This window comes from Lepidochelys kempii, chromosome 1 (assembly GCF_965140265.1).
Source record: "Lepidochelys kempii isolate rLepKem1 chromosome 1, rLepKem1.hap2, whole genome shotgun sequence".
Classification (NCBI taxonomy): domain Eukaryota; kingdom Metazoa; phylum Chordata; order Testudines; family Cheloniidae; genus Lepidochelys; species Lepidochelys kempii.
Window position 1 is genome coordinate 165031347 of NC_133256.1, and position 20934 is coordinate 165052280.

A 20934-nucleotide genomic window follows, 5' to 3' on the forward strand; every position below is an offset into this window, starting at 1 on the left:
TGGAAAAAGCTAATGTACTCAATGCCTTTTTTGCCTCTGTCTTCACTAACAAGGTCAAGCTCCCAGACTGCTGCGCTGGGCATCACAAAATGGGGAAGAGATGGCCAGCCCTCTGTGGAGATAGAGGTGGTTAGGGACTATTTAGAAAAGCTGGACGTGCACAAGTCCATGGGGCCGGACGAGTTGCATCCGAGAGTGCTGAAGGAATTGGCGGCTGTGATTGCAGGGCCATTGGCCATTATCTTTGAAAACTCGTGGCGAACGGGGGAAGTCCCGGATGACTGGAAAAAAGCTAATGTAGTGCCAATCTTTAAAAAAGGGAAGAAGGAGGATCCTGGGAACTACAGGCCAGTCAGCCTCACCTCAGTCCCTGGAAAAATCATGGAGCAGGTCCTCAAAGAATCAATCCTGAAGCACTTGCATGAGAGGAAAGTGATCAGGAACAGCCAGCATGGATTCACCAAGGGAAGGTCATGCCTGACTAATCTAATCGCCTTTTATGATGAGATTACTGGTTCTGTGGATGAAGGGAAAGCAGTGGATGTATTGTTTCTTGACTTTAGCAAAGCTTTTGACACGGTCTCCCACAGTATTCTTGTCAGCAAGTTAAGGAAGTATGGGCTGGATGAATGCACTATAAGGTGGGTAGAAAGCTGGCTAGATTGTCGGGCTCAACGGGTAGTGATCAATGGCTCCATGTCTAGTTGGCAGCCGGTGTCAAGTGGAGTGCCCCAGGGGTCGGTCCTGGGGCCGGTTTTGTTCAATATCTTCATAAATGATCTGGAGGATGGTGTAGATTGCACTCTCAGCAAATTTGCGGATGATACTAAACTGGGAGGAGTGGTAGATACGCTGGAGGGGAGGGATAGGATACAGAAGGACCTAGACAAATTGGAGGATTGGGCCAAAAGAAATCTGATGAGGTTCAATAAGGATAAGTGCAGGGTCCTGCACTTAGGACGGAAGAATCCAATGCACCGCTACAGACTAGGGGCCGAATGGCTAGGCAGCAGTTCTGCGGAAAAGGACCTAGGGGTGACAGTGGATGAGAAGCTGGATATGAGTCAGCAGTGTGCCCTTGTTGCCAAGAAGGCCAATGGCATTTTGGGATGTATAAGTAGGGGCATAGCCAGCAGATAGAGGGACGTGATCATTCCCCTCTAGTCAACATTGGTGAGGCCTCATCTGGAGTACTGTGTCCAGTTTTGGGCCCCACACTACAAGAAGGATGTGGATAAATTGGAGAGAATCCAGCGAAGGGCAACAAAAATGATTAGGGGCCTAGAATACATGACTTATGAGGAGAGGCTGAGGGAGCTGGGATTGTTTAGTCTGCAGAAGAGAAGAATGAGGGGGGATTTCATAGTTGCTTTCAACTACCTGAAAGGGGGTTCCAAAGAGGATGGCTCTAGACTGTTCTCAATGGTAGCAGATGACAGAACGAGTAGTAATGGTCTCAAGTTGCAGGGGGGGAGGTTTAGATTGGATATTAGGAAAAACTTTTTCACTATGAGGGTGGTGAAACACTGGAATGCGTTACCTAGGGAGGTGGTAGAATCTCCTTCCTTAGAGGTTTTTAAGGTCAGGCTTGACAAAGCCCTGGCTGGGATGATTTAACTGGGAATTGGTCCTGCTTCAAGCAGGGGGTTGGACTAGATGACCTTCTGGGGTCCCTTCCAACCCCGATATTCTATGATTCTGTGATTCTAAGAGAAACTGAGGAAAAGGATAGCAGCGGGGCTGCAGGTGAAGATCTAGATCAACTGTCTTTCACTCTGTTATCTATATTGTGACACATGCAAACATGCATGTTTTCCATTTCTATTTGGCTTGTGGCCATTTTGGCTTAGCTCCTCAAGGTATTAGGTGCCTAAATCAATGGAAGTTGGGTGCCTAAATACCTTTGAGGTTCTGGGCCTTTATGCTTTCTTTATTCTGGTTGTACTGGGGTGGCAAACAGAATGATGTTGCCCATCTGAATTATAAGAAAGAGAATGATTAAACTGGAATATGGCCTAAATTCTGCGCTGGTTTACACCCAGTGCATTTCCATTGACTACAGTGGAGCTGAACAGTTTGTGAATCAGAGTGCAATTTGTTCCAGTGTCTTTATAATTGGGATCCTTTGCCTGTGCTGTGCTTAAAGTGGTCTGAACAAGATGGCAGGGCCTATCATAACCTGGAGGCAGCAACTTTGGTAAGAGAGTGCTTAAAGTGAGTCCTTGAACAACCCAGCTTGATTTCTTTTCTGAGTCTGCAACCCCTTTCACTTTAAGCTCTGGGTTTTTTCACAATCTAAACATTAAATCCTTTCCCCTGTGCACAGCTCACCTAAGTGAACATATTTTGCACAGGGGAACTCTGTGGGTGAGAGGATTCCCAGTTGACGTCATTCTGCAGCCTCTATTACAGCCTCAGAACTCCCTGGAAGATTTTTAGTTGGTGGAACTTCATGATTTCTGATCCGCTGGCCAAACCTTTACCCGGCCCTAAATCCACCCCCCTCCTCATCCCATATTACTATACTTTTAGCACCAAATGAAGCACTGCTTCATTGCAGACAAGGTACGTGGATCCCTTTGCTCAGGCTGTCTCTGCATCCAAACTCCCCAGCACAGTGGCTCCACATAGTTTTGCTACCTTTAGGGCCATGTGCACTCAGGCAGGGTTGGGCAAGATTTGCCGGTAAGGCTGAACAATTGGTACTAAAATGAGCAATAATGACCCAGTGAGACAGCATTATCTGGAAGATAATGACTGGCTGGGAAAGTTCAATGCCCAAGGCAAAGTGGAGAAATCTTACCCAAACCACTTCTTAACTGTCAAGAAAACCTCAAATTGGAGGAAGCAAATCCCATAAAATATTATTTTTCTTTCTTCTATCTGTTGTTCTGACTGCTGCTGTGGATGTGAAGGGTTTCTCTGTTAATGACACCAATCTTTTTCTACAAGTTAATAGCCAGTACAGTAAACAGTGGGAAAGCAGAACTTGCATCTTCTGCTGGGTTTATAATACAGTAACTCCCCACTTAACGTCCTCTCACTTAACGTTGTTTCGATTTTACATCCCGGCTCCCTTACAGAACATGTCCGTTTAAAGTTGTGCAATGCTCCCCGAGAATGTCATTTGGCCTGCTTTGTCCACGGCTGGCAGCCCCCGCATCAGCTCCACTATGCCCCCCCAGCACCTCCCGCCCTCCGGTGGACCCCGCGGATCAGCGCCTTCCCCCTGCTCCCCCCGCCTCCTGCCCGCAGCAGTCAGCTGTCTTGCGGCATTCAGGAGTCTGGGGGGAGAAGCGAGGATGCAGCGCGCAGCATCCCCCCTCTCTCCCCTGCCCACAGCAATCGGCTGGGTTGTGATGTTCAGGAATCTGGACGTGGGAGGAGCGAGGACGGGACATGTGGAGCAAAGGGGGAGGAGGTGGAGCGGGGGAGGAGAAGAGGCAGGGTAATGGTGGGGGCTTGCAGGGAAGGGGTGGAGCAGCCTGGCCTAGGGTTGAGCCCCCCCCTGGCAAAGTCAGTGCTCTGCTTGGGAAGCTGCTGCAGCTGCTGCACAAGGTGCTTCTCCGAGCCGACGGCACCTTCAGCCTCCTTGCCTGCCTCATCATCTGCAGTGCCTGTGTGGGGTAAGGCGAGGGCACCTCCCAACGATAGTACAGTACCTGTATTAAATTGCTCCTTTAAAATTGTTTAAAATGTATATAATGCCTTTTGTCTGGCAAAAAAAAATTTCCCTGGAACCTAACCCCCCCATTTACATTAATTCTTATGGGGAAATTGAATTCGCTTAACATCGTTTTGCTTAAAGTCGCATTTTTCAGGAACATAACTACAATGTTAAGCAAGGAGTTACTGTATGCCTTAAGATGGATCCTGCTGTGCCTTTGATTTACGTAGCCACAACCAAGATATATGGACCTGCCCAGCAAAGCCTGTCATAGGATGGGTTAAAATTAGATCTTTCCACTTAGCACACAGAAAATAAGCCCAAACCAGACAGAGCTACTTCTCCCTTTGCTAATAAAGTCATCAACTAGCAGTGATCGCAGAGCGGGAGGTCATATCCTTATATCATTTACACTCAACAATAAATGAACAGGTTTTTTTCTTTCCCCTTGGACGCCTGCCTCTCTGGGAGGTGTTACTCATTAACTTTTCTCTGCTGGCCTCCATTTCTCCCTTAGGCACTACTGATACTGTTAATGTGATGGGTGACTCTTGGTGAGTTACTGACAAGTATGCACACCATGCCATCTGCTTAAAGTGTGGTTCTACTCTAGAAAGAGTCTGTAAAAACGGCACCTTCTTACTCATCAGATCAGCTCCTTTGTGTATTCAGGTTTCAGAATAACAGCCGTGTTAGTCTGTATTCGCAAAAAGAAAAGGAGTACTTGTGGCACCTTAGAGACTAACCAATTTATTTGAGCATGAGCTTTCGTGAGCTGTAGCTCATGAAAGCTCATGCTCAAATAAATTGGTTAGTCTCTAAGGTGCCACAAGTACTCCTTTTCTTTTTGTGTATTCAGAGTCATATGTGCTGCCTTCAGGGACAATTAAATGTTTACTCCCATTGAACTTGCAGAACTAACTGCTAAGAGTGAGAGTTAGCTTGAGTCTAATCCTTATGTTGCATCATCAATAAAATTGGTCCTGCCATTGGAATTGGGCAGCCCATTGAAGTCAAGGAGGTTGCTGCATAGATGTAAGAGCTTGGACTGAGGGACCTTTATTACTGCTGCTAATACATAAGGAGGAAAGAATTCAGTTGGACTTTCAGATCTCAGGCTGAGTTTGCAAGGCTGGCTGTAGGGAAGTACATGTAAACAGTGCAGAGTTCGCATGGAAATTATTAAGATACATATATAAAATTTGCTTGCCACAATGCCAGTTTTAGTCACTGCACAGAGCACTAGAGACCACTGGTACCGACCACCACCCAACAGAACAAAATCTTCAGGTCACAATTGGACCTTGCCTCCAATCCAGCCTCCAACCTGATCTCAAATGGTCCAGGAACCCTGTCTGCATGAAGAACTAGCCCCACAGTCAGCTGAAAGCTAACACTAACCCCCCACCTAACAATAGAAGAGATACCTATTCCTTCTTCCTTCTCTCATTGCCAAATGGAGTTGATAAAACTAACAGCTGGGTAAGTTAGAATTTCGGTTGCAACCCCATCAACATCATCTAACAAAAAGGATTTAAAATAAAAGCTGGTTTTGTAATTTGTAATTTTGCTGAATGCCTAAGTTACTAAATAAGAAGGCTTATGTCATGCATGTGGTTATTAAGAAGTTAAGCCTTAAACCGTAAGTAAAAAGCCTGAAGATTTTAGCAGTAGCCATGGGGTTCCAAGTAAAATCTAATTAATCCATAAATCACAGCAAATTGGTGGCTTCTACTGGGACAAGTGATTTAAGCAATTTACTTTTGGGGTGGCTGACTTCTCACTATGGAAAGCACGCTGTGAGAAAGTACGTGTTTCACTTCTGTGAAACTGTTTTGCACTATTGCTTTTCTAACTTAGTCTTTGGAATGTGGTAATTGGTCAAGTGCGAGAAAGAAGCTGGGAGAGTGATGATGAAGGCCCTAATTAAAATATTAGCGTTGATGACTGTCCCATGTCCATTAAAATATTCTCTGGAGTTTATTCCATATAATCTTCATGGGACAGCTAGAATTCCAGTCTTCTATTTCCTGGGCTTTTAAAGGGACACTGCACCTATTTTCTTCAAACTAATATATTGATCTTTCAAATGAAAAAAAATACCTCGCAGTAGACTGTTTCTAACACCCATTGAAGTTACTTGGGAGTCTTTCCATAGACTGCAGCTGGTATTGGATCAGACTCAGTCAGATCAACTCAGAAATGGATTTGAAAACCCATTTGATCTAATCATTTGAAAAGTCATACTTCTCAAATGAGCAAAATCTCTTACCCAGTTTTCACTTAATTGTTTTCCACTACCAAGAGAGAGGAAATTGTTTATCTTTAGGGCTGTCAATTAATCACAGTTAACTCACGCGATTAACTCAAAAAAAAATCACAGTTTTAATAGCACTGTTAAACAATAGAATACCAATTGAAATTTATTAAATATTTTGGATGTTTTTCTACATTTTCATATATATTGTATTCTGTGTTGTAATTGAAATCCAAGTGTATATTGTTTTTGATTATAAATATTTGCACTGAAAAAATGATAAACAAAAGAAATTGTATTTTTCAATTCGTCTCATACAAGTACTGCAGTGCAATCTCTGTCGTGAAAATGCAACTTACAAACGTAGATTTTTTTTTTGGTTACATAACTGCACTGAAAACCAAAACAATGTAAAACTTCAGAGCCTACAAATCCACTCAGTCCTACTTCTTGTTCAGTCAATCACTAAGACAAAGAGGTTTGTTTACATTTACAGGAGATAATGCTACCTACCCTCTTCTTATTTACAGTGTCTCCGGAAAGTGAGAACAGGCATTTGCATGGCACTTTTGTAGCAGGCATTGCGAGGTATTTATGTGCCATATATGCTAAACATTCATATGACCCTTCATTCTTTGGCCACCATTCCAGAGGACATGCTTCCATGCTGATGACGCTCGTTAAAAAAATAATGCATTAATTAAATTTGCTACTGAACTCCCTGTGGGACAATTATATGTCCCCTGCTGTTTTACCTGCATTCTGCCATATATTTCATGTTACAGCACTCTCGGATGATGACCGAGCACATGTTGTTCATTTTTGAAAACACTTTCACTGCAGATTTGACAAAATGCAAAGAAGGTACCAATGTGAGATTTCTAAAGATAGCTACAGCACTTGACCCAAAGTTTAAGAATCTGAAGTGCCTTCCAAAATTTGAGAGGGACAAGATGTGGAATATGCTTTCAGAAGACTTAAAAAAGCAACACTCCAGTGTGGAAACTACAGAATCCGAGCCACCAAAAAAGAAAATCAACCTTCTGCTGGTGGCATCTGACGCAGATAACGAAAATGAGCATGCGTGGGTCCGCACTGCTTTGGATTGTTATTGAGCAGAACCAGCCATCAGCATGGACGCATCCCCCCTGGAATGGTGGTTGAAGCATGAAGGGACATATGAATTTTTAGCACGTCTGGCATGTAAATATCTTGTGACACCAGCTACAACAGTGCCATGACAACACCTGCTCTCACTTTCAAGTGACATCGTGAACAAGAAGCGGGCAGCATTATCTCCTGCAAATGTAAACAAACTTGTTTGTCTGAGTGACTGACTGAACAAGAAGTAGGACTGAGTGGATTTGTAGGCTCTAAAATTTTACATTGTTTTATTTTTGAATGCAGGTTTATTTTGTACATAATTCTACATTTGTAACTCAACTCTCATGATAAAGAGATTGCACTACAGTACTTGTATTAGGTGAATTTAAAAATACTATTTCTTTTGGGTTTTTACAATGCAAATACTTGTAATCAAAAATAAATATAAAGTGAGCACTGTACACTTTGTATTCTGAAATCAATATATTTAAAAATGTAGGAAACATCCAAAAATATTTAAATAAATTGTATTCTATTATTGTTTAACAGTGCAATTAATTGCAATTAATTTTTTTAATTGCTTGACAACCCTATTTATCTTACATATATGTGGGGATTGCTGCAGCATATACAATATTACATGCACACGCTCACACACAACCCCCTGTATTAAAAGAACACTATTAAGGTTGAAAAGTCAAGCACTCAAAAATTAGGAAATGCCAGAATTAAGATTGCCTGTACAACCTCAGTCCCCTTGTGTGTATGTATTATGGTACAGTCTTTAATTACATGATCACATACTATTTTTTCCACAGGACCCCTGCTTCATTCAGATTTAGATATTCAAATACAAATTTTGAAATATATTTCTTTATGAACTAAGTCTGCACAATCATTCTGGTACTGCTTAGGATCTTAACCTTATTTTTTTAAACAAGCTTTGCAGCTCACCTTTAATCAAGGCAGTTTTCCTTATTCCTTCTCTCGGGGGCATACCATTGCCAAAGCATTAGCAAGCCACAGCAGAGAAAGTCAAATTAATTCCTGGTCACATTTTGCATTCTATCCTTCTGTCCCTTGGAATTGTGTTAGTTGTCTGTACCTAAATAATAGAATGTATAATATTAAAAGTTTCTTTTACTGCTAAATATTTAAAGGACAACAAGTGATCTAACCTATCTCCCGCCCACCGTGAGTCTGCAAGTCATTACAGTGAAAGACAATTGTGTGTAATGAAACCATGTCCATGGAAAGATGTGCAAATGATAACCCATTTGTCTTTCAAATCAAATGCTTAAGAAGCTCTGTTGCAGAAAACTGCTACAAATAATACACTCATTTACTGCTGAGGGAGCATGTTTTTCTCCTTGAAAAGAGATATTAAATGAACCAGCTCCCAGGATTCCTCTGAATTATCCTTACTGAGTATTCAGTGTGAGAGAAGAAAAACAAATAGTATAAGCAGGGGGGACTTACAGACCACAGAAGTCACAAGTACTTTATGATTTTGCCACACATTGTTATATTTCTGCATACCAAGTGATTTATATGTTTTATTCCAAAGAACTATGATGACTGTTTAGTAGGAAAAACACGTGTCTGCAGTGTACTCAGTAGTTTCATTGTGCTCTGGAGTTGAGATGGGGGAAGGAAAACTGACCAGATGAGGAAACTAAGCCCTGGTCTACACTAGGAGTTGAGGTCGAATTTAGCAGCGTTAAATCAATTTAATCCTGCACCCATCCACACGACGAAGCCCTTTTTTTCGACTTAAAGGGCTCTTAAAATCGATTTCCTTACTCCACCCCCGACAAAGGGATTAGCGCTGGAATCAGCCTTGCTGGGTCGAATTTGGGGTACTGTAGACGCAATTAGATGGTATTGGCCTCCGGGAGCTATCCCAGAGTGCTCCATTGTGACCGCTCTGGACAGCACTCTCAACTCAGATGCACTGGCCAGGTAGACAGGAAAAGGCCCGCGAACTTTTGAATTTCAATTTCCTTTTTGGCCAGCGTGGCAAGCTGCAGGTGACCATGCAGAGCTCATCAGCACAGGTGACCATGATGGAGTCCCAGAATCGCAAAAGAGCTCCAGCATGGACCGAACGGGAGGTACGGGATCTGATCGCTGTATGGGGAGAGGAATCCGTGCTATCAGAACTCCGTTCCAGTTTTCAAAATGCCAAAACATTTGTCAAAATCTCCCAGGACATGAAGGACAGAGGCCATAACAGGGACCCAAAGCAGTGCCATGTGAAACTTAAGGAGCTGAGGCAAGCCTACCAGAAAACCAGAGAGGCAAACGGCCGCTCCCGGTCCGAGTCCCAAACATGCTGCTTCTATGATGAGCTGCATGCCATTTTAGGGGGTTCAGCCATCACTACCCCGGCCGTGTTGTTTGACTCCTTCAATGGAGATGGAGGCAACACCGAAGCAGGTTTTGGGGATGAGGAAGATGATGATGATAAGGTTGTAGATAGCTCACAGCAAGCAAGCGGAGAAACCGGTTTTCCCGACAGTCAGGAACTGTTTCTCACCCTGGACCTGGAGCCAGTACCCCCCAAACCCACCCAAGGCTGCCTCCCAGACCCGCCAGGCGGAGAAGGGACCTCTGGTGAGTGTACCTTTTAAAATACTATACATGGTTTAAAAGCAAGCATGTCAAAGGATTAATTTGCCCTGGCATTTGCGGCTCTCCTAGATGTACTCCCAAAGCCTTTGTAAAAGGTTTCTGGGGAGGGCAGCCTTATTGCGTCCTTCATGGTAGGACACTTTACCACTCCAGGCCAGTAACACGTACTCGGGAATCATTGTACAACAAAGCATTGCAGTGTATGTTTGCTGGCGTTCAAACAACATCCATTCTTTATCTCTCTGTGTTTCCTCAGGAGAGTGATATCGTTCATGGTCACCTGGTTGAAATAGGGTGCTTTTCTTAAGGGGACATTCAGAGGTGCCTGTTCCTGCTGGGCTGTTTGCCTGTGGCTGAACAGAAATGTTCCCCGCTGTTAGCCACGGGGAGGGGGAGGGGGGAAGAGCTAGCCACACGCTGGGGGGAGGCAAAAGGCAACCTTGTAACGAAAGCACATGTGCTATGTATGTAATGTTAACAGCAAGGTTTACCTTGAAAGAGTGTACACATTGTTCTATAAAATGTGTCTTTTTAAATACCACTGTCCCTTTTTTTTCCCCTCCACCAGCTGCATGTGTTTCAAGGATCACAGGATCTTCTCCTTCCCAGAGGCTAGCGAAGATTAGAAGGTGAAAAAAACGCACTCGCGATGAAATGTTCTCTGAGCTCATGCTGTCCTCCCACACTGACAGAGCACAGTCGAATGTGTGGAGGCAGACAATGTCAGAGTGCAGGAAAGCACAAAATGACCGGGACAAGAGGTGGCGGGCTGAAGAGAGTAAGTGACGGGCTAAAGAGAGGGATGAAGCTGAAAGGTGGCGGCAGCGTAATGAGAGGCGGCAGGATTCAATGCTGAGGCTGCTGGAGGATCAAACTCATATGCTCCAGCATATAGTTGAGCTGCAGGAAAGGCAGCTGGAGCACAGACTGCCGCTACAGCTCCTGTGTAACCAACCGCCCTCCTCCCCAAGTTCCATAGCCTCCACACCCAGACGCCCAAGAATGCGGTGGGGGGGCCTCTGGCCACCCAGCCACTCCACCCCAGAGGATTGCCCAAGCAACAGAAGGCTGGCATTCAATCAGTTTTAAAGTTTTAAACTTTTAAAGTGCTGTATGGCCTTGTCCTTCCCTCCTCCATCCCCTTCTCCCGGTGCTTCTCTCCTCCACCACCCCTCCTGGGCTACCTTGGTAGTTATCCCCCTATTTCTGTGATGAATTAATAAAGAATGCATGAATGTGAAGCAACAACGACTTTATTGCCTCTGCAAGCGGTGATCGAAGGGAGGAGAGGGAACCAAGGTGTGTGTGGGGGGGTTTCATCAAGGAGAAACAAACAGAACTTTCACACCGTAGCCTGGCCAGTCATGAAACTGGTTTTCAAAGCTTCTCTGACACGCACCGCGCCCTCCTGTGCTCTAACCGCCCTGGTGTCTGGCTGTGCGTAACCAGCAGCCAGGTGATTTGCCTAAACCTCCCACCCTGCCATAAACGTCTCCCCCTTACTCTCACAGATATTGTGAAGCGCACAGCAAGCAGAAATAACAGTGGGAATATTGGTTTCGCGGAGGTCTAACCGAGTCAGTAAACTGCTCCAGCGCGCTTTTAAACGTCCAATGCACATTCTGCACTTGCTCAGCCTGTAGTTGAACAGCTCCTGACTACTGTCCAGGCTGCCTGTGTGCGGCTTCATGAGCCATGGCATTAAGGGGTAGGCTGGGTCCCCAAGGATAACTATAGGCATTTCAACATCTCCAATGGTTATTTTCTGGTCTGGGAATAAAGTCCCTTCCTGCAGCTTTTGAAACAGACCAGAGTTCCTGAAGATGCGAGTGTCATGTACCTTTCCTGGCCATCCCACGTTGATGTTGGTGAAACGTCCCTTGTGATCCACCAGAGCTTGCAGCACTATTGAAAAGTACCCCTTGCCGTTTATGTACTCGGCGGCTTGGTGCTCCGGTGCCAAGATAGGGATATGGGTTCCGTCTATGGCCCCACCACAGTTAGGGAATCCCATTGCAGCAAAGCCATCCACTATGATCTGCACATTTCCCAGGGTCACTACCCTTGATATCAGCAGATCTTTGATTGTGTTGGCTACTTGCATCACAGCAGCCCCCACAATAGATTTGCCCACTCCAAATTGATTCCCGACTGACCGGTAGCTGTCTGGCGTTGCAAGCTTCCACAGGGCTATTGCCACTCGCTTCTCAACTGTGAGGGCTGCTCTCATCTTGGTATTCATGCGCTTCAGGGCAGGGGAAAGCAAGTCACAAAGTTCCATGGAAGTGCCCTTACGCATGCGAAAGTTTCGCAGCCACTGGGAATCGTCCCAGACCTGCAACACTATGCGGTCCCACCAGTCTGTGCTTGTTTCCCGGGCCCAGAATCGGTGTTCCACAGCATGAACCTGCCCCATTAGCACCATGATGCCCACATTGGCAGGGCCCATGCTTTGACAGAAGTCTGTGTCCATGTCCTCATCTCTCACATCACCGCACTGACGTCGCCTACTCGCCCGGTATCACTTTGCCAGGTTCTGGTGCTGCATATACTGCTGGATAATACGTGTAGTGTTTAATGTGCTCCTAATTGCCAAAGTGATCTGAGCAGGCTCCATGCTTGCCGTGGTATGGTGTCTGCACAGAAAAAAGGCGTGGAACGATTGTCTGCTGTTGCCCTGACGGAGGGAGGGGCGACTGACAACATGGCTGATAGGGTTGGCTTACAGGGAAATAAAATCAACAAAGGGGGTGGCTTTGCGAGAAACTGAATGGTCCCCTCAAGGACAGAACTCAAAACTGGGTTTAACAGGCTGTTGATTTCACAGAGGGAGGGAGGGAGGAGAAAATGAATACAAAACAAATTTGGTCTATTTCTTGTTTTGAGCCACTTAATCTATCTTTATACATCTTGCTGGCAGCAGACTGTGCAGTACGACTGCTAGCCATCGTCATCTCCTGGGTGCTCGGCAGAAGATGGTGCAGTATGACTACTGGCCATAGTCTTCTGCTGGCTGCTGATTAAAAGACAGTGCACTGCCGGTAGGACTGAATCACCATGAGATGAAACAAGGGAAATGACCCGGCTGAGTCACTCCCATGTTTGCCCAGGTGCCCGGTTAAAAGAGCACCCAGGACTACGTCAACGACGGCTACCAGTCATACTGCACTGTCTGCTGCCAAAAGGCAATAAACTGCTGCTGTGTAGCAATGCAGTTGTCTGTGTCAAGGAGCTAGTTACAGCTCCCTGATCCTAAGTCACAACTCCTGCCCCAATACGAGGAAGCAGCAATAAGATGGGACACTGACATTAGGTCTTTAATGGCCCCCATGCTAAGTGGAGGCCTAACATTGTGGAACTATGCTCTGCCCTACCCTGGCCTTACCCTTTTCCTCCACAAAAAGGCTCCCGTTACCAGCCATAGGTGCAGATCCTGCTGTGTGTTGGGAATCTGAAGGCAGATTACCTTAGTGGTGCACAAGGGCCATGAACTCTGGCCCACAGATTGAAATCGTTCTTTTAATTTGCATTATGCCATGTTATGTCAAGATAAAGTCTGGAACATTAAGTGTGGAAGTATGGAGGCAATGTTGGCTTTAAGAGCAGCATTTCCTTTAGCACTCATGTTCCCTAGTATTTTACTATTCATTCCTGGGAGAAAGTGAAGACCAAGTGCCTTAGAAACAGATGCTAAACAGCCTTCTCTGCCTTGCCGAATAAATCTGACATTTATTGTTATAGGTTAGGCAAATCTGGACAAAGTCACCATACTGTATATTTTCAGCTATGGCGCAAGTTCATTATGGACTTGATGAAAATCCCTTTGAAGTCAATGGAAAGTTTTCAACTGATTTTAAAGGGCTCTGGATCAGGCCCTATGACAAAAAAAAATGTTGTGGGAATAACAACCAAAGAAATATTCTGAATGAAATACTAAGTTTGACAGCCAGGCTGTATGGACCAATCCAGCAAAGCGTTAAGCTTACACTAACTTTAAGTATGTGAGTAATCCCACTTACTTACTGTCAATGACGCCATGCTCACAGTAGATGCTGATCCAGCAAAGTGGATCAGCACACATGCCTAAGTATAAATCAACAAGACTACCTATGTCCTTCAAGTTAAGCATGTGCTTAATTCGCTTCTTAGTTGAATCAGGGCCTATACGCACCAGTCAACTGCAGGATTTAAAGCAACAGCTTTTGATGGGTGAAGTTAATGTAAGTGATAATCATCTAGATCCCTTCATTTTTTGTGTAGTGTAGATATTTGCAATGTAAACATTTAGGTACATATGCTGCTGGGTGGCCTGGCACACAAAATCAGCATTCCATTGAGATCTCATTTAAAAAACACATATATTTAATAACGATAGTAAATACATTCTTTGCTAAAAAATGAGAAAATGGATCAGTCGTTTTTTCCTGGAATTTACACTACTATAGTTCTGTAACTTTCTTCTGTAGTTACTGCAGACTGATGGTAAATAGCTGCTGGCTAAATTGGATACATATTTATGCTTACCAATGTAATACTCATATATTCTATATAAATATAATAAAATAATAAAAGATTTAACATTTTTTGTTTTCATTCTGTTACTTACATATATTTACTGTGAGTTCACAAAAATACACTTCTCTTTCCTGTCTCCCCCAATCTTCTATTGGGTTTCAAAGAAACCTGAGTTTATAGTTCAAGTTAGTATTTGCAACATATTTAGGTACACAACTCTGAAGCATGCAAAGGATTCTTCTCACTACACTGGACTTGAATGCAAGCATTTTCATGTTCTTAGTGTAAGTATGTTGTTGTTGTTTTTTTAAAAAAAAGATACCTGATGGTTTACACAAATGGCAGCGGTAAAATGGACCCAGAAGACGCACAGATGCTTGATGCAAATAAAATAGGACACTTTGAAACCCAAAAATGTGTAAAAATGCTTTTAGTTATATTTAAAAATACCATTTGAACTATCTGGGGGACATTATATATCTATATATTTTCTAGTGCTGGTCTGACAGCCCCAGAGACTTGAACCCTCTGTACATCAAACAGAGCAAGGCTCCCTATACTGACGTACCACATAACTTTAGCTGTGACCTGAACGGCTCATCTCCAGGGGTAAGAAGGTGTTTCCTCCTCCATGCCCATTCAAGTCCTGATCCTCTGTTGGCATTGCCAGCAATGGTTCCATTGCTTTGGTTGGCATTGCCAGCAATGTGGGGATTATTTGAGTGAGAGGGCTATCTATCTCATCAGTAGCTGGACTAACCATTACCTCAGGTCACATAGGCCATCAAGCAGGGGTAATAATTTAGGAGGCAGTGTGGCCTAGAGAACAGGGTGCTGGGTTGGGTGTCAGGTCATCAGATTTCTACTCATGGCTGTCGCTGACCTACTGTGTGACCGTGGGCAAGTCACTTCACCTCTCTGTGCTCCTATTTCCCCACCCGCCCTTTGTCTTTTCAATTTAGACCAAAAGCTCTTCAGAGCGGGTAAGGTTTCTTACTATGCTTTTGCACAGAATCTGACACCATGGGGCCCCAGTGTCAGCTGGGACCTCTACTGCTACCGTAACACAAATAATAACTATGGCCAAGAAGATATGGGTTGGATTCAAAATGATGATCTTGAGATGAAGGTCCCCATATTTCATTACCAATCCCCGGAGCCATTTTTTTTTTGCTCTTTTTTCTGCCTTGTCTTTTAAAAAGGCATTAGAACCCATTGACTACATGTGGAGGGGGCGGGGGGAAGGAGAAGCACATACATAATTGGTGGTTACCTGCCACTGACCCGGCATTATCAAACAATCCTGTACACACAACTCATATGCCAGCACAGTACAGACAAACCACAAAATAGTCTTTGGTTAAATCGTCTAAGTTTATAGCAAATGGTTTGCAAAAAAATTAACCAAAAATGTTACCCCCTTTATTCAGATGTATTGTTTACTTAGGAAAAGAATGCCAGTGTGTAGAGTATGTTGCCTGTTAGGAAAGTTAATCTTCACATCTCAGAATACTACTAAATTTTTGGTAACCACTGCATTACCATCCTTGCAGTCTGAAATGACACTGGTGTGTCCTTTTAACTCTTTTAAATTTACTGCAGTCTCTCAGAGAAGCCTTCACGTATGGTCAATGCTATTTTGCTAAAACAGAGGTTAATGTAATTCTCCCGTTATGTCTTCCACAGAATTAGTACAAATACAAAAGTCAGAGGTGACTGGATTGTTTAAACGACCAAGTTGCAGTTTTGACTATTGTTTTAATCATCCACTTGCAGACCTGTCTTATGAGTTGAGCAGGAAAATGTCAATTTGACCAAACTAGTTTTAAAACAATGTTTCTTTTCCATAATACCTCCTATAAAATGAACATTTTCTTTAAGAAAAAAAAATTCAACTATTATCTAGTTTGTAAGATTAACAGTAAAATCTGCTTTGACAATCAAAGCCTTCACTTGCTCTGAATGTCTAGAACTCATGCTGTTATCCAAGTTCCCACTGATCTGCTTTTCCTTCTTGGTGGAGCCTGTTCTTGAATTAGAAGTGTAGCTCTTGGTCTCAACAATACAATCTCTAGTGTTTTGCTTCTACTTCAGCCACATGAACAATACCTGTGTCAGTACGATACGAGACCGACTGTAGTCTCAATCACAGTTCCTAGCTGGGACCAGCAGTCACGGCAGCAGAAAGCCAAGGGAAAGTTTATTAATGCAGGTAACACTGGTGAATCAAGCTGTTATGCTTGCTCTTCTTTTGATGCTAAAAATTTTAATGTAATACTAGATTATAGCATCTCCTTATGTAGATTTTCAGTAGATCTTTTAAGACGCATTTCACTGTAGAGTCAAGCCAAATGAATGTCACCTTTGCTAAATTTTCTTAACAGCATTAAGTTGGGCCCTCTTCTTTCAATTTCAATAACTAGAACCCATCAAAACATTACAAGTAGACCTTTGATTTGCCAGGCTGGCTGCTATAATATATTACATAGGGAGACCAACATGCCTGCAGTTTTCTCTTCTTCTATAACATTTGAAGCCCTAGAAAGCAGCACTGCAAATCCTGGCTTTCAAGAGCGTCAGATTAACACTGGCCGTTCACAGCATCTGCTGCATTAAATGAAATCTGTGCTGGGTTCATTTGCTGCAACTGAGGCATTCTTGCTTCCAGCGACTTGTCAGTGGTTGACTGCATTGTCTGATTCCTTTTCCGTAACATCTGTCCAATCCCCATCATGGGGAATCTGCCTCTGCTTTTAACACAGTTAGGGCTCCCCAAAGGATTGGAAAGATTATTTGAAGCTGGCTGAGTAGGAGACACGACTTCTTCTCTCAAAGGACTTGTCTTTTCTTCATATGTGAAAGAGACTTGAGTGCCATGAACTGGAGTTTTGGCAGGAGATGCGCTTCCAGGCTGGAAAAGTGGAGATAGTGTCCTTTCACTTGAGCTTTTATAACTAAAATTCACTGGTGAACTTAAAATTCTATACTGGTGAGAGGGGGAAATCTGATCTATTTGGTCCTCTCTATCAACAGATTCAAAAGAATGCACAATATTCAGGATCAAAGGAGCATCCTTTGTCTGACTTCTGATGCTTGCAGACTCTTGCTGAGGAGAATCTTGCCTCTTAAGGAGTCTAGGTGTCCTTGGAAGAGGTGGCTGGATTTCCAGATATTCCAGAGAACAGGAAGTGACACAGCCCGTCTTGGTTGCCATGGGTTCATGGTAAGGGCTTAAACCACTGGTAGAATCTACAGAACAAAAGGAAAAGAAATTAGAAAAGTGAATGACATTCTCTAATACTTGCTCTGGCCTAGGGCAGAGGGTGTTTGACCTTACATTCCACAGAAGTTTAGCTGGCAGGATGGATGCAGCATAAAAACCAAATGGCCTTGCAGCATATACTCAGTGCAGTATATGGAGCTGATACTCTGATTTTTATTTTGTACTTACATGGTTGTTCTGTGGGTTTGTTACCTGCCAGTGATGTCAGTGGCAGGACAAGTGCATTGACTTAGTAAGAAGAGGGCTTGAAATATGCAACCACATGCTGATGATGTCTTAATCGTTTGAATTAATCATGAACTTCTGAGCAAAGTCTAGGAAGTATGATATTTCCTTTTTATTTTTTTTTAAATCTTATTAGAGCATTGCATGATTCTTAGCAGGAACGGAACACTTTACCTATCAAATGCCTAGAGATACATGTAATAATAATGAGGTTAATCCTGAAGTATTTACTCCCATTGGACGAAATGTGTCCTCAGTTTCACAGGTCTACATATAGAATAACAGCATTCCAGATTTACACAGTTATAGCTGGAAGCAGAATTTCATTTGTTGACTTTAGAGGGAATTTTGCCTCAGAAAGGACTGAATTCAAATGGAATAAGGTTTTCATGATCTGGCCCAATAATAAAACAACAGTGCAATCATGAGATCTCCTTGGTTTTCGCTGAATGTTCGCATCTACCTACACCAAACTGATTGTAACTAGAACCAATGTGAGGCAACACAAATTTTTCTTGTGTTTGTGAAAATCAATCCACAGAGACTCTTTAGCTGGATTCCCCTTGATTTAGAGGAGAGAGGACTGGCAATAAAGCACTCTCCATAAGGATCCCATGCTTTAAAATATCCTTAGTCTGAAATAGCTCAGGTCTGCTGATCTTCAGGACACACTGCAAAGTTTATATCTATTTCTTTGGGACATTAGGAAGGGAGGAGTCTGGGCAGGGGGCTGAGATCTGTGGGTGGGTGTGAATGTTCATTACTTGTGTTGAGTTTAATCTGGAATACATTGATGGAGTTTTGTCTGATTGGTCTGCTTTCTGAAGCTGGTCAAAACGTTTTGTCAAAATATTTGTCTGGTGAGTAGAAAATTTTCATTCTTATCAAAATCTGGAAGATTTTCAGATTTTAGTTTCAGAAAAGGGAGAAAGAGAAAGAATATAAATGGAAAAAATAATTTTATTTGCAAAAAAATCTATTAAAAATTTCAACAAAATTAAAATTTGCCATTACTTTTGAAATTTTTCATGGAAAATATGTACCATTTCTGACCAGCCCAATGGATTACTGTTACCTTATGGCAGACAGTGCCACGGCCTGATAATGCCCTTTATTGGACTTTTTTTTTTTTTTTTTGTTATGAAACCTAAATAATCAAATGAATAAAATGTCAGATTACGGGAAAGCGTATGATAAACACAGGTTTAAATTTATGTGTGTCTCCACAAACATCTGGGTATAACCTCTCCCAAACACATTATTTACTCCCTTCTCTCACTGCCACTCCCCCGAAGTCCTTGCTCCATATACACACTATCCCATTTTCCCTCTTGAATGCTCTTCGCTTCAATTCCTTTGTGTTGTCACACCCTGCAGTGCTCCCTCCCACCTATTCTCTCTCCAGCTTGCCTCCCCTCCAGCATAATTAACACTTTTTCTTACCTCTCTCCCTAGTCCTACATATTTTGCTTTCTCCCTTTGTTTTTGTTTCAAAGGTTTATTGTGGTTTGGGGTTTCCCTCCCCTTCCCTGTTGGCTGGCTGTTTATCCTTCCTTCATCACCCAGTCATTCCCCTCTGTTTTCTCCAGCTGCTCTTGGTTACGGGAACTCTCCTCCTCTGGCTCAGTGGTTGCTTTCCTTGCTCCCTTCTACTCCACTCCTACTGCATTTCATGGGCAGCAAAAAGAAATCTCTTTGTCAGGTTCACTCATCTGCTGACTAAATCAGCAGGGTGCTGGGGAGGGTGCTGTTGCTTTTAAAGTGCTGGTATAAAATAAAGGTGATTTTGCATGCATTTATGTGTGTAGAGGAAGGAAGACTTTAAACAAAGCCATGGCAACTCTATCACAAGGCAAATCAGAAGAGACACAAAACCAAGAGTTCATGATTATCCAAAATTGTCATTGTGTCTTTCAGAAATTGTGTTTAAGCATGATTTTTTTGTTCAATCCTCTCTTATTTACAACTTCCTTCTACGTGTGGTAGATAGTGCACACACCCCCCCATACCCACACAAAACTCTTTTACTAACCTTTCTCGGGAACACCAGTCTTGGTGATTTTTCGCTCTTTCAGCAGTGCCTTGGGGTTCTGTATCTGTGCAATAAGGCAGGAGGACGGCTGTCTGTAAGAAGGTGAATTTTTCTCTGTTTTCTTTGGGAGTGGGCGGTGGAGAAGCTCCCCTTTCTTTTCTTGTTCTTTTTGCTTTTTGTCCTTTAAGTTATAAAACAAACAAAAATAGTTTGGTTTATTTTAGAAAGTTTATGTGCCCTAAGAACAAAACGAATTATCTAGCTTATCTAGCTGAATTCAAAGATTTAACGGGAATACATCTGGCTACCCAAAATAACTAAATCTTCCATGTAACATTTTCTTCTGATCTGTTAAACATGATTTCATGGCTCTCATCTACATTGAAAACTCATGCAGTGTGAAAACTGTTTTCAGAAACTCAAACAAAAGAAAAGCTCTTTCTTCAGAGGCCACTCAATCCTCTGACATTTTAAAAAGTGAGTTATGAAGCTTTGAAGAAGTTTAAACTTCCAAGTCATTTACAGTCTGTCTGGGCCCTGACCTGAAGAATATGGACCTGATACTGCAGATTTAGGGCCTGATACTCCATAGTCTTGCACCTTGCATAGCCACATATACCTGTGAAAAATGAGTCCAACAGGATATAAAATACTGCCATTCAGATTTGGTAACATTTTAAAGCTGTTACGCAAAGGAGTCCACATAAGATGAACGAGAGTCGAGAATTAAGCCCGTAGGCTTCAATCCTGCCATGAACTCTGTGTGCCTGACTAGCACTCACTGCATGATTGGGGCTTTGCCCTTTAAACATGACAGAGCCATACATCTTAAAACAAATGATTTTATATCAACTGACAGTGGGGGGTGGGAAGCACATACTGACCTTTAGGACTCAGAAGGTAAGTAAAAACACCCTAATTTTCAAAATTTTGTTTTAAAATGTAAATGAATTAGCATTTTTTCTAACACAAGGGGCTTGATTCTGCAAGGCACGGAGAGCCTCCACTCCCTTGATTTTAGTGGAAGCTTCAGATGCTATTTTACCTTGGAAAAATCAGGCTCCAGATTTGCAATTCACATTTAGATTTAGTTGCTAGACTGCAAGAATCTTACACTTTCCTAGGAAGACTTTGCCTGGTCCAGTTTTGGACCTATCTGTTCTTTCTTTCTTTCTTTCGGGGGGAGGGGCTGAAAAAAAGTCGTGTGTTGTTTTTGA

At 43.0% G+C, this 20934-nt stretch overlaps 1 protein-coding gene and 1 long non-coding RNA gene across 2 annotated transcripts in view; one reads left to right on the plus strand and one right to left on the minus strand.

Moving 5' to 3' along the window:
• Positions 1-3549: 3549 nt before the first annotated feature.
• The window catches only part of LOC140918311 (uncharacterized), a 45743-nt gene continuing 28358 nt past the window's right edge, over positions 3550-20934 (plus strand). Inside the window, exon 1 of the long non-coding RNA XR_012161141.1 lies at positions 3550-3626. This is a non-coding gene — a long non-coding RNA (uncharacterized lncRNA). The remainder of the gene's footprint in view (positions 3627-20934) is intronic.
• Positions 13391-20934, minus strand: part of HUNK (hormonally up-regulated Neu-associated kinase) — an 86943-nt gene continuing 79399 nt past the window's right edge. Inside the window, exons 9-10 of the mRNA XM_073362364.1 lie at positions 19718-19898; positions 13391-17426 (exon numbers count right to left, since the gene is read on the minus strand). Coding sequence (XP_073218465.1) covers positions 16759-17426; positions 19718-19898 — 849 coding nt within the window. The 3' untranslated portion in view covers positions 13391-16758. The remainder of the gene's footprint in view (positions 17427-19717; positions 19899-20934) is intronic.